The 13180-nt window shown below is 38.2% G+C and overlaps 1 protein-coding gene across 1 annotated transcript; it reads right to left on the bottom strand.

Annotated features, from left to right (window-relative positions):
• Positions 1 to 5173: 5173 nt before the first annotated feature.
• On the bottom strand, positions 5174 to 8235 carry GDF2 (growth differentiation factor 2). Its single transcript, XM_066190613.1, has 2 exons — positions 7890 to 8235; positions 5174 to 6252 (listed from the first exon to the last, which is right to left on the bottom strand). Exons 1-2 carry the CDS (start codon positions 8233 to 8235, stop codon positions 5312 to 5314), a joined length of 1287 nt encoding a protein of 428 aa, XP_066046710.1. The 3' UTR covers positions 5174 to 5311.
• Between the last annotated feature and the right edge of the window lie 4945 nt (positions 8236 to 13180).

Genomic DNA, 13180 nt, shown 5'->3' with positions numbered 1-13180 from the left:
TTCCTTACTGGATCTGTTCAGTAATCTCTTTCTATTGAAATTCAATATGAATACTTAGTATGTATTTCTGAATTCAAAAGGACATGTAACATTCACTGCTACCCTGGTAATTCTTTATAGATGGTGTTAGAAGGTAAGAATCCTTTCTGTGTGGTGTGAATTCCTTAAGATTTGGAGAATGACTATTTGCTTACTCATTTTGAGGCACATGTAGCTTAAGTTTTTATCAAATATGTTGTTTAATACAAGTCTGTTCATTGAACTCTGAATAACCAGATCCAAAATATAACTCCACCATCTATTCTAATTTATAATATAACTCAAGCCAAATTCCTCTTTTGATTTTAGTTCTGAGCAGACCTAAATAGCTAAGGCCTAGTTTTAGGTTTTATAACTCATAAAATTTTATGACCCTTTAAAATCTGTCCACAAGTATTTCATTTTCTGACTTCCTGTGGGTATGAACTTCCCACATACTCTGAAAAGAGATATTTTTTAATCTGTCTGCCTTACTCAGATCACATACTAAAAATCTTCCATGGGTGCAAGATTATATTTTTTTTCTGCATATTATTTACTTTCTATATTCTGCTCCAATATTCCCCAGTTCTCACGTGCAGCTGATCCCACCATTTCCTCATCAGACTCATGTGGATATCTGGTCACTGACAAGCCGCAGTAGCAGGAGGCTCATCTGAAGGTGGCAGCAAGAGCACCTTTTTCACTGGCAGAGATGCCAACAGGATAAAGGTGAAAGTTGGAATAAACTTCTGGTTTTAGTAAAGCCTTCTAATACAGCCATATTTTAAATTACATGTATGAATTAGAATTAACTTAAAGGTGATAGCTGGCTTCCAAATACTGAGAGGCAGAGTTTATTAGCTCAAGCACAGGACTATGCTAATGAAATATTTAATGCTTCCAGGACTTCAGTAAGTATTTCTAGACAAACCTCCACTGAATTTATAGATGTACAAGTCTGGGTCAGTACTACTTCATAGCTGTCTGTGACAGGCATGACTGGATTGCATAGGTATGGTCTAAGACTGTCTGTTCTGTTCCGTTCTTGTACTGTTTAGTACAAAGGAAACCTTGTTCCTGAGGAGGCTTTCTAGGCCCCCGAGAAATAAAAAGAATTAACAATATCACCCTTAGATCCCTTTCTAATTCCCATGCCAAAAGAAGTAATGTTGGATTTTTGTCCCAAGGTTTTTCAGTTCTTATGCCATACAAACCTGTATAGATTAAAATGAAAGTTGAATGTTTTCTTTCGCATTTTTTTAATATTGAACTATCTCCATTTAAAGAACATGGAAATAGTATTCTAAGTTGCTTAATGATTACATTTGTAATAAGAAAAACTTAAATCCTTAAAACCTTGCTGTTAGATTTTGATTTTCTGTTTTTTGTTGTTGGATTTTTGATTTTCACCGAAAGCACTGATGGCTGAGGGCAGGCCGAGGATGGCTCTGAGGCGGCCGGTGGGCTCCTGTGAGAGCTGGGGTGGCACGGAGCAGGTGTGTGCCTCAGGCAGGCAGAGTGTCCCACCTGGGAGAAGCAGAGCAGAGCTCCGAGCCCCCCAGGGACTGCCGAGGGACCTGCCCTGTTTCTGACTGCTGAACACACAGCAAATGGTACTTTGGGGAGTTCACGTGGGAGAAGGGACATGGTCATCACAGGAATGTCCTGTTAGCTGTTCAGAGCAGCCAGAGAGGATGTGGAGCAGTCCTGCAGTCAGAGGACAGGGTCTTGCCTCACAGACATTGCACACTTAATATATTGGCTTTGCCAGCTTAGTATGTGTTTCCACCCATACCTTGCAACCTCTCCTGTGAGGAGTTACAGCAATGTGCTGATACTTCTGAGAGTTCACAGCATGTGGTGACGGGGACCTCCATGGTGCATGGCCACACACCTGAGTGCATTACCTGTGTGGTAAAAGCCAGGCTCTGAGGAGGCTGTAATCACCTATGCTGGGAGCAGCGTTAACCATGTAGGGCATAGCTGTGTCTGAAACGATGGGTTTCCTTGAGAGGCCATCTAAAACATTTTATTCTGAACATCAGGAGTTGTTAATTTAGCTTAATGCTTCTATGTAGGATAGGATCTTTACAGTATAAAGGCATCTGAGCAGATATTAGCCAAACACCTCCAGATTCCCATAAGGCTATTGCCTCTTCACCTGTAGAAAAGAATAGTGAAAATAGAGACATTTTTGGTTTTAGTGACTGTTAGTTCTGTATTGTGAAGTTGCATCAGCTGCTCTTCTGTGTTGGGACATGGCATAGAAGAGTGGGTGAGATCAAAGGACATTGTGTCTGCTGTGTACACACACAAGGTGGGAAGCTATGTAAAAATAGCAGCAGCTATATCTTCTGAACAGCCTCCACCAGCTTACCGTGTTTATCTATTCAGACTGAAGTGCTATAGGTTAGCCTTAAAATTGGCTGTGGAGTCAGCTGGTGAGTCTGATATACAGGACTGTTACACAGATAGGTAACAGGCCTGAAAAGGAGGACATATATCAGCCTTGTGCTTATGTTAAACAAGTTTTTCAATTTTAACTGTGCATCTGCTGAACACCACACAACCCCCCAACCTGCTCCTCAGTAACAGCAAGCTTCTGGTCAACATTCATGATCCAGTGATGAGAGAGGGGTTTCTCAGTGTTCAGTGGGCCCAGCTTGAAGCAGGGGTGAGATGCTTACCTGTCCTTCACTGTCTGTGGACTCACTAGAACCATCATGACCATTTGGCTGACTTGTTGCATCCCAAAGCATTTGAAACCTGAGAGATCTCAAAAAAATATTTGAAATTAAATGTGCAAACCATAAATCAAGCTGCTAAACTTAAAGCCAAACATCAATTTGACATGCACTTCAGCCGTGCTGAAGGTAGCAGCAGCTCTTGTCACTACTGGGTTCTCATTTCCTCTTCATTTCACTACCATGCCAACCAAAATGTTAAGCCAATGGGCATATGATCATTAAAGCTGGCTGGAAGCTCAACTGATTCTTTTCACTGAAATATAAAAACAACTTCTAGTCCAGTTTTGTGATGGGAACTGTAGGTCTTCTCTGAAATTCTGATTCCATAGTTAGGAGCTGAGGTTTTGAGCCAAAATATGGTTTGGGGTTTTTTTTTTCCCAGCCAAATAAGGGAAATAATGATCAGTGTTCGACTTCAGAATGAACAGCCCCCACCCCCTGTCCCCCTCCCAATTCTTAAGAATTTCTCTCTGTGAAGGTTTTTCCCCTTCCCCATTTTTTCATTTAATTATGGACAAAGTCCTGTATTCAGTGAAGTCAAAATATAACTAGGGCCTTGTGTTTAGATGTCTGGAGGGCACTTAGCTACAATTACATTGACACAAGGGTGAATAAGTCTTCTAATGTGATTACACCAAGTTCATGTTTGGTTTTTTCTGTCACTTAAGAGAAGTTTTGCAAAATGTCAGGAGCTTAGAAGAGAGGAACAAAATAGGGAGAGAATACATGGGGCTCTGGTAGGAGGAAGACATAACGATGACTGTAAGATGACAGAGGCCAGTGGTAAAATGATTACTGCTGTGGGAAACTTAAGAGGTTAATGGCATGCAGCTAGGGATGTATAGAGTTTGCACGGACCCAGATCCCAGATCTGATCCAACTTCAGACCAGTTCTAAAGAAAAAGACTATAAATCAGTTCAAGAATTCTAGTGAATCGTGCTTTGTGCTCATGGTTTGTGATCAAACCAGCAGTTCTTGATGGAATTACAACTACCGTGCTCCCACTCACCTGCTATTTGCTCTGTATGAGGTTAACAATAGTAAATAAACTGTGTATTGGATTTCAAGCTGACCTGTTCATGCCAAATGAATTCGTCTTGCCCACAGGCCGGCCTAATTCAAAACATATGCTATCAATTTAAATTCTGTTGCTTCCATATATTAGGGTACTGTTTAAATTTTTGCATCATCAGTATTCTTCACCTTTTCGAACCAATGCATATTTTGTTAAGGCTTTTGTTCAAAAGATTCCTCAGGTAGATGTGTGTAAGGTGGCAAAGGAGTAGAAGTGAGGATCACTATGGTGATGTTGTACAGCTCTTACACCTTTCACCTGCAACCAACTGAAGACAATTTGTCCTTTTACAGGCACAACCACTGTTAGCATCAAAGGAAGTTTACTTTAATTGCAGAAAAGATGGTATCCTTGTTTAGTGAAAACACAACTAAAGTCAGAAGAATGATAGTATGATAGTATATTTCTCATACAGTAATGTAATAGGACACAAGTTTTCCATTTTTCCCAGACTTCTAAGGGATGAAAGGATTTTGTATATAAAATACAGTTTCTCCTAAGAAGAAATTTAAAAAAATCAGAATCTCGTGCCAGAATCTGAACAACAAATTTAGGCCCTCGTATAAGCAGCCTGGGCTTTTCAAAAGTACTGAGCTCTGCCAACCCCCACTGCTCTTAGGATACAGCTCCTAAGGCTGGACATCATTTGACTGCATGATCTTGCAAAGAAATACTAAGAATATGCAGTAGGTCAAAGTGGCTCCTTATCTTTGTGCGGCGATAAGGGCTGCTGCTCCTCCTAGGAAACAGTGTCTTAGAAGCGGAAGGCTGCACTTCTTATCATTCAAGTATGTGCCATAAAGGGGTAAAAATAGGGACATTGAGGATAAGAAAGCTGAAACTAAGGCACCTGCTACCCACAGAAGGAAACTTGGGAATGAAATAAGTGAGAGTCTCTTCTGTTTTGAATACTGCAAATCTTCACTTACAGGAACAAATAATTTGCCTGTAAAAGCCTCTGAGATTACTGATATGAGAAAAGGCTTCCTGGATTTAGATTCCTGACTTTATCATGCAGACAGCATTCCATTTACTGAGTTTTACCAAAGTTGAAAATGTCAGAGTTGACTGAGAGAATTAGATTTCAAGAATTGTTAAACATTTGCAGGACATCCTAAACCCCCATTGAAAATCCTCTAGTTTGTGACCTAAATACAGTTGATTAAACAGAAAGTTTGAAGTAAGGCGTTGACATTGTATCACTGTCACCAGATAATGCATAGTTCACTCAATCTCACAATATTTTAATCCAGTATTCACTTTGCCATGATATATAATGCAGGCTATTTACAATGATTGCCATTCTTTAAATGCCAATTTTCCCTTAAAACAAGCAGCAAAAACAACCAGCCCCATACCCTGCTCCAAACCTTGTTTGCAGTGGTCTTCATTTGCATCACTATTATACAGATTTACACAAGACAGAAAAAGGGGATGTTCCTATTCTTAGAAATTCTGCCTTGTATACTACCTGCAGCCACATTCTGCCACTTTCATCCCTTCATAGTTATATATCAAAGTGGGCACACCAGCATCATCCTTATAAAGAATGGAGATTGAATCCAGTTTAGTCGGAACACAACAGGCCTTAGAGGCTTTTTTTGGATTTTGGAGATGCACTAGAGTTTGGACAATAGCATGTTTAGTTGGGGTGACGTTATCTGTCAGAGGGAAGAAACAACCTCCTTTACACTCAAAAGCCTCATAATCTTTTGGGGCAATGATCCAGGAATCCCAGCCAATCTCTTCAAAGTTCACATGGAGGGAAGTTCTTCTACAGTGGTTGGCTCCAACGCTTCTCTTGCTTCTGGAGGAATGCAGGTGGGATCCAGTGATGGCTTTTTCCTCTGCCTGCTGCTCCTCTTCAGATGAACTGCTGTTTTTCCCTAGTTTCTTGAGCACACTTTCTTGTTCATGAACAATCATCTCGCGGAGCTCCACTTTGGTCTCTTTTGTCCCATTGCTGCGGTCATTGGAGAACACTATTAACAGGGGCAGATTTTTAGTGTCAGGGGTAACACTGACATCCAGCTTCCCACAAGTAAAACCACTCAGAGCTTTAGTCTCTATAATAACCTCTAGCTTATTTTTAGTCTCCAGTTTGTCTGCCTTGACCCATCTTTTCACAGCGCTGGACACTTCAAACATCTTCCAACCACATTCCTGGATATTGTGGGAGACAAGGGAAGATTTGGTACTTTCTGGGTGTTCCCAGTGGCCATCATCTAGAACATCATAAATTACCATGTTGCCTTCCAGCCTAGAGAGAGACCCAACTTCCCTGTGACAGGAGATATAAATTCTCAGTTCAGCTCTGGTGATTTCCTCATATTGTGGAACAGAGATGTTGAAGAACAAAATGTGTTTCTTAAATGGGTTCTCTTCTGGTGAATCTAAAGAAACAACATCTGCAATAGGAAATTAAAATATGTGGTTACAGTGCTTCTGATTGTCCAAGTAACTTGATTTTAAAAGACTCAGGATATATTTTGGGGATAAAATAAGAGCGTGGTAGCACAGCATTAAAAAAAAATAATCCTGTCTTCTGGCCAAGTTTCAAGGGCAAAGAGTGAAAAGAGGAAATGGAAGTCCCTGATGCTGGTAGTATTTTACTGTGATTGCATAGCTAGGTGAGTGTGTGGAGGGAAGCATAAAGAGGCTTCCTAGAACAAAGTATGGATGATGCTGGGCAGTATTAAGTACATAAATAAGGTATGAATAGAGTTTTCAGATTTAGCAATTTGCTAAAGATATTTTTACACAAAGAATTTGTAAGAAACCCCGATGATTTCCTACTCCTATAACCATGCACAGGATGAGCTGCTCTAATATACGTATTAAGTGTCTTTAAGAACTGGCTGTGCTGAAGCTTTTCTTGTTGTCTTCAGGTAAGTTTGAAAGCAGCTTAGACGGTGAGTTTGGGGAAATGGAAAAGTTTTTAAAATCCTGAATTGAAGCTCCAGTGTCTATCTGAACTGGGACTTGGTGATAAACAGCCTTTCATGCCCAGGTCCCAGACTGTTCCTGTGAGTGTGTGTAGATTTGTTCACTTTTTTTGTTGTCTCGAAATCTATGTGCAGTACCAGCAACTCTGCCTTGGGAGGGGCAGTTATTTGGCTGGAAGGTCAGACTGGTAGTGCTTAAAAATCATTCCTGATATCGATTTAATGCTCAATGTAAACTAATTGCTTAATCATGACAGGGTTTTAGGGCAATTTTAATTGGCTGTTGCTGCTATTTTTTTCAGATCATTTACCCTCTAAAGTAGTCAGAGGGGAGAGTGAGATATGGAAACTATAATCGAGGTCCTATTGTTGAGATTTCTTTCTATTTCAGGACTAGAGACACTAATTTGGGAATTTGGTGTTCCCTGTAGTCCTGTTGTGTATGTCTATTTTTCAAATGAACAGAAACTTTATTTCTCTCTGTTTCATTTTTATAACAAGGATTGCACTTACTTCTAACTTTTTACTGCCTGATGGATCTTTTAAAAGTCTATTTAATGTTACATAGATAGGGATCTTGAATTTTTTCTGTTGATATAAGCATGACTAACCATTTCCATATAAATCTTTGTCTAACCCAGAATTTTGGAGGAGTAGCGCTGTTCCTTGCTTGGATCCAGTGACCAATTTCTCAGTTGGTTGCTGTAGTTTTTAAATATGTACAGAGCCCACCAGAAATAATCAATTATAGGTGATCAAAAGCTTGCATGCTAACATAAAAACTCAGTTCCAAATATCTAGGATTGAAAAACATGCTTCATATAAACCTTGTTATTTGGTGCATCATCTTAGTTCAAGCATTTGAGAAGAGAATATTGTATAGTGAAAATATCAAAGAAGAAAACTAAAGGTAACTGCATTTTTTAAAGATTGAAAGAAACTATGGAGTAAGAATACAATCCAAAATATTAATGTTTCATTTCTAAAGAATCTGTGGAAGTTAGGATCTCAGTTTCTTCTGAATTTCAAAAGAATCTGACTATTTACTATTCATGTACTTCTTTAAAAATTGTAGTCCACATATTGAGGACTTTTCCTACCTTCAGTACTGAAGCTCCTTACAATATTGGATGCAGGGATGGAGGACTTGTCTGCAGCATATCTGTTGTATAAATCAATCATGAACTGTGGTGGTTCTTCTTTGGTCTTCACTTGTGAGGGGACTCTTGACAAATTCAAACTCCTTAGTAAATCCATCTTCATATTCTCCAAGAAAGATTTGAAGTTGAAATGGGTCTCATCTTCTACATGCCCAGGATCATGAAAGTGTGCAACAGACTTTCCCATGGCTGATAGCCTGTCCCAGTCTTCCAGAGGCTTGCCTCTTGTCAAACAAGCAATGATGTTGAAAACAGACAGTACAGCTAATACTCCAAAACAATGCATTTCTTCTGTATTTACTTTCTGGTGGAGAGACAAGAGGACAAGGGTATTTTAGCTGATTGCCAGTCTTGTTTCAAAACAGACAGAGGAAAGAAGATGTAAGGCAAACAACTGGAATACCCCTTGCAAATCACTTTCTTGTGTTCTTTTTGCAGTCTGCTTCAAACCCCAGCCTCTTGTCAGTTGTCAAGCAGATTGGTCGTACACTTGTCCTTATCAGAGTCATTGATGCCATGCTTCAGCTTCTGTTATCTAGCAAAGCTCTTAGTTAATGAAGATTCTGTAAACATCTGACAAACACATGTGGCTGGTGGGAAGGACATTGTATATTGTAAAGAATCCACATTTCACTTTAGGGTCATCTTTGCTTAATTACATTCTTCTATCATTTCCTTGCCAACACACACAGAAGCTTTCTTAGGGACGCAGAAGTTTACACTGTTTTCAGCAAAACTAGAAAATACAGATCTAGAACAAAATCACTCTATTACTTATTAGCAAATAACATCTCACAAATCTTTTATACAATCCCTTCACATACAATCAGAAAATGCGCATTTGTTTGATGGAGACCTGTGATTCTGCAAGACATGATCTCATGACATTGCAAACAACCTTAAAACTTCTTTCTATTTATCAGCCAAGGGCTATTGTTTGTACACAGTGAAATATCTGTTTTGTGTCAAGTTTGCTTCATGTTGTTTGCAGGCTTGTCCATTTTCAGTTTGATTTCTTTGGTGTATGGGAATTTAGGCTTGTTTTTATGGTATTTATGTAATTTATTTCAAAGATTCATGATGGTCAATCCAGTCCAAGGAAAACCAGTCATTTTTTCAAACCTCAAAATGAAGAGAGAACTAGGCCTTCCAAGGCCACATGGAAAGTAAAAAGTCCTTTTGAAGATACAGAAGATTATCTCTGAAGATTTTGTGTGCATGAGAAGAACAAGCCAAGGCAAATGAATTTCCCATGATACAGAAGAAAAAACAGGTTTATTTATCTTAATGAATGTATTATGATTTAATCTAGTGATACATAATTGCTTTTTCTGTACTATTAATGCATAGTTTCTTCTACAAATAATTCATACTGTAGACATGACAAAAATCTGAAGAGTATTATGAACTTTTACATTTATAAAAACCTCATTGCAAACATGTGGTTAAGGTTTTGCCTTTTTTGGCCATTCCTCTTGTATTTTAGCAGTGGATACACAGCATTTAAAGTGATCTGAGACTTCTGCACTGCTAGCTTATTGTCTGTTCCAAGTGATAACTTGGATCCAAGATCCTGGTTAATTATGTTTCTATGACATGAAGTCAAAAAGGATTGCTTGGCATTGATCCTGGTCTCCTGCATAGGACTAATTACTAATTACTCAGGGCCTTTGTGTTTCCTACCTATATGCAGGGTCCAATTGTTTGTGTTTGGCTAACAGTTTTAAGTGCCAACAGACTTTATCTGAATATGTCAAAGAATCAAAAACTTCTTAAATTTTTGTAGCTAAAAGATTATCACCTACAGCTAAAAACCCCTTAATGCCACATTCCTTATTTCACTGTACCTGACTTTACCTTCTAGACAGGAATTCCTGTAACTTTCTGGCTAGTTTAAGGGATCCCATAACACTGACATTTTCTCCCTATCAAAGTGTAATCAAGTTACTTCTCAGTTTTCTTTCTGATAAGCAGATTGTTCTTTTTAGTAACAAAAGACATTTTTTTCTCCCTGTTTTGGTTTCTTTCTTTTTTGCATCTCTTTCAGAATCTGAATGTCTTCTTGAAAAGGTGAACCCTAGGGCTATACATAGTTTTCTAGTGGCAGTGCACCTGTGCCACATGCAGCAATAAAATACCCTTTCTTTATGTGGTTCACTGCTCCAGTGTGTATCTTTCCAAAGCTTTCACTGGCTATCATTACATAGCATCATGCTGGATGCTCAAACTGCATCACAAATCCATGACAGCCACAAAATTTTTGTTAAGTTAACTTTCAAGGGTGCAGTCTTGTACTCAGTAGGAGCAGCCACCATTCCTTGTGCCTAGGTACCTGAAGTTCTGTATCTGTCTACTTTAAAATTTGTTTTAATTACATAAAGTGCAGCTAGATCAAACAGTCTATATAAATACCTCTCTCCTCCTGCAAATGCTGTGGGGGTTGCTATATACAGACTCTAAGTTCATACATAAAGGTGTCAAATACTGTCAGGCCAAGTGTCAGCTTTGCAGGAACTTTACAATGAACAGTTTAACTCAGTGGAAATTCCTTTTGAAAGCTGTTCTTTGAGCTTTGGCAGTGAGACAGATTTTAATTAATGTGATATACAAATACATTAATATTGTCCAGTGGTTTATTTTAATTATGCAGTCTTGTGGAAGTGAATTAGATACTCACAAAAATCTAGGTACATTGTAGCTGTTGCTGTTACCTCTGGCAATTAAACAGTGGCCTGAAAGAATGAAATTGGATTAATTTTAGAAAAAAAAGGGTTTTAACACTTTGTTGGCTAGTATCAGCTGTTTTCATATTTTATCTGTCTTTACTCATACCATTTTCTTTTAGGATTAGTTTTAGGAGTTATCTTGACCTGTGTTTATTGCTAGTAACTTTCTCTAGAAACTCAAGCATTGAGCAGAATGGTTTATAAGATGTTCAAAGAAATAAAAATATCTATTGGAACCAAGACAGTGAGGGTATCTGTGTCCTCTGGAAATAGCTGTCTGCATTTGTGCCATTTCAAATGCAAAGTTTCTCTTTCCAGAGGAAGATTAGACATCCAACTTCCAAAGATCCAGAAAGGTGTCACTTAAACCACTAAAAGTGGTTGAAAGCCTTTTTTTTTGCATTGAAGAATTGACCAGTACAGCTAAACTCCAAATGAAATAAGCTTTACTAATAAGAGATGTGTATGACTTATGTAGAAAGGGTATGTTTTGAGAGCAATCACACTTAGAGGTATAATATATACAGTTTTGCCAAGAGAAATTTAAATGCAGTCTTAACCTCCTAGAGTTTTGTAGTGGTCCTTATGAGTGTAGTAGCAGCATTTTTCCTTATGTCCTGTAGACCTTAGATCACAGTGTGGTATCTCTTGCCATAATAGCTTGCATCAGCACATCTTGGAAAGAATGTTTTTATCCAAGGACTAATTCAAGATATAGCAAATATTCCTTAAGGAAAACAAAATGCTATAGATGAGAATATAAGCAGAATAAGTTAATATGTCAGACTGTTCAGGGCTAGTGATAAATAGTAGCAAGACTAGACCTACATAAAAAGGTAGATTTGCATAGAAGCCAAAATAACATGGATTTAAGATACTTTGAAAAATATTATGCTTATGGCTGTTCTGTAGGAACGATGACTTTCTGACAATTAGTATTACTCTGTCAATCGCAGTTGAATTTCTCATGTTTTATAAAATAAAAGATTGTAATATTTTTAAGGGAGATCTCTAAAAGCAACACTATACAAAGGTTTTTCCTGACAGTTCTAGCGTAAATTACTGTAGTAATTTACAAAGTACAAAAGTACTTTGGGAGAAGAACTGCAAACCTGATTGGTGATCTTTTGTCAGGTATAGCTGAAAGTCACTACAGGGCACCATAGAACTATTCACTTCCTAGTCAGAGCTTTCTAGGGGGAATTAACAAGAACTTCCGTGAGAGTAACCTTGCAAATCCTCCCATGCATGCTGAATCTTGCTTTTATGTACATTAGCAGGAAGTACCACATTTACACACCTCTGTTTTCTGAGAATCTGCACCACCTGAGCATAGAAAATTGGTGGCAGAAGATACCTAGAACCTTAGTAGGATAGGACTCCTCCAGTTATTTGTTCATCAGAAGGAAGTGTGTGTAGTATCCTTCCCTTAAACAAAGCGACTTCATAGGATAAGGCAGCGCCTAAGGTTGGACTGTTTCTTGAGGAGGAAGCATTCCATATCTTGTAATCTGTGCTACTTTGTGGACTCCAGATGTTTCTTCCACTCTTGGTCTCTTTATGCTATTGTACAGCAGGTGGGTGAAAATGAAGTACCGGACTAGTGTGTCCTAGAACACGGGGACACTAAGAGGATTGACAGACACCATAATGGGAACACCAGCTCTTAAAAAACTGCTGCAGTTAAAACACTACCATAAATGTATCAACAGGGGATTGTGTAGGAGTTAGAGGGATGCAGAGACTTTCTTTCTATAAAGACTTCCAATGGAACCACTGCCAAATGTTTCCCATTTTGATGTTCATTGTTTGAAAAGAAAGTTAATGAAAGTTCTGGAAAGAGTTCAGAAGAGAGCTGTGAGAAATTGTTTTAAGGCTTAGACTAAGAAATCAATCTATTTAAGTCTTAGCCAAAATGTAACTTGACCTTACTCTGTATACTAAAAATACACAGTGAAAGTATTTTGGATAATAGATAAAAGGGATCTAATGAAATACGTTACAGTAAGATCCATTGAATTGAAGCTAAAGCTCATCAGACTCAGTCTAGGATTAAGCCACTGCATATGAACAAAGAGCACTAACTTTTGGAACAACTACTTGTAGTCCAGTAGAGATATTCTATCACATGAAATCTTTAAAGCCAAATTTATGCATGGTTTTCAAAGATATTCCCAAGCTTAAAACAGAACTTCCATAATGCATGGTGCAGAAACTGCTGAGCAAGGTTCTTTGATCTGTGCTATGCAGGAGGTCGGGCTGGATGATCATGGTATTTCCTTCTGTCTTTAATCTATTGAGACACATTATGACAAGCTTAACATGTATTTACAAGTTCCCATCTAATTAACAGAATGCAGGAGAGTGCACTTATAGAAAGACAATCAAATTTTTTAGATACTACTGTACCTTTAATTTATTAGCTTTTGTTAAAAGCATGTAACAATCTAGAGGATATAAAGCATAATTTACAAAAATATAAATCTTGGTTATTTTATTTTTAGT

The sequence above is a fragment of the Chamaea fasciata genome, unplaced genomic scaffold (assembly GCF_029207755.1).
Source record: "Chamaea fasciata isolate MVZ Bird 193981 ecotype frontalis unplaced genomic scaffold, bChaFas1.0.hap1 SCAF_9, whole genome shotgun sequence".
In the NCBI taxonomy this organism is placed as follows: domain Eukaryota; kingdom Metazoa; phylum Chordata; class Aves; order Passeriformes; family Sylviidae; genus Chamaea; species Chamaea fasciata.
Note: the sequence above shows the minus strand (reverse complement) of the source record. Positions and strands in the feature narration are given on the sequence as shown.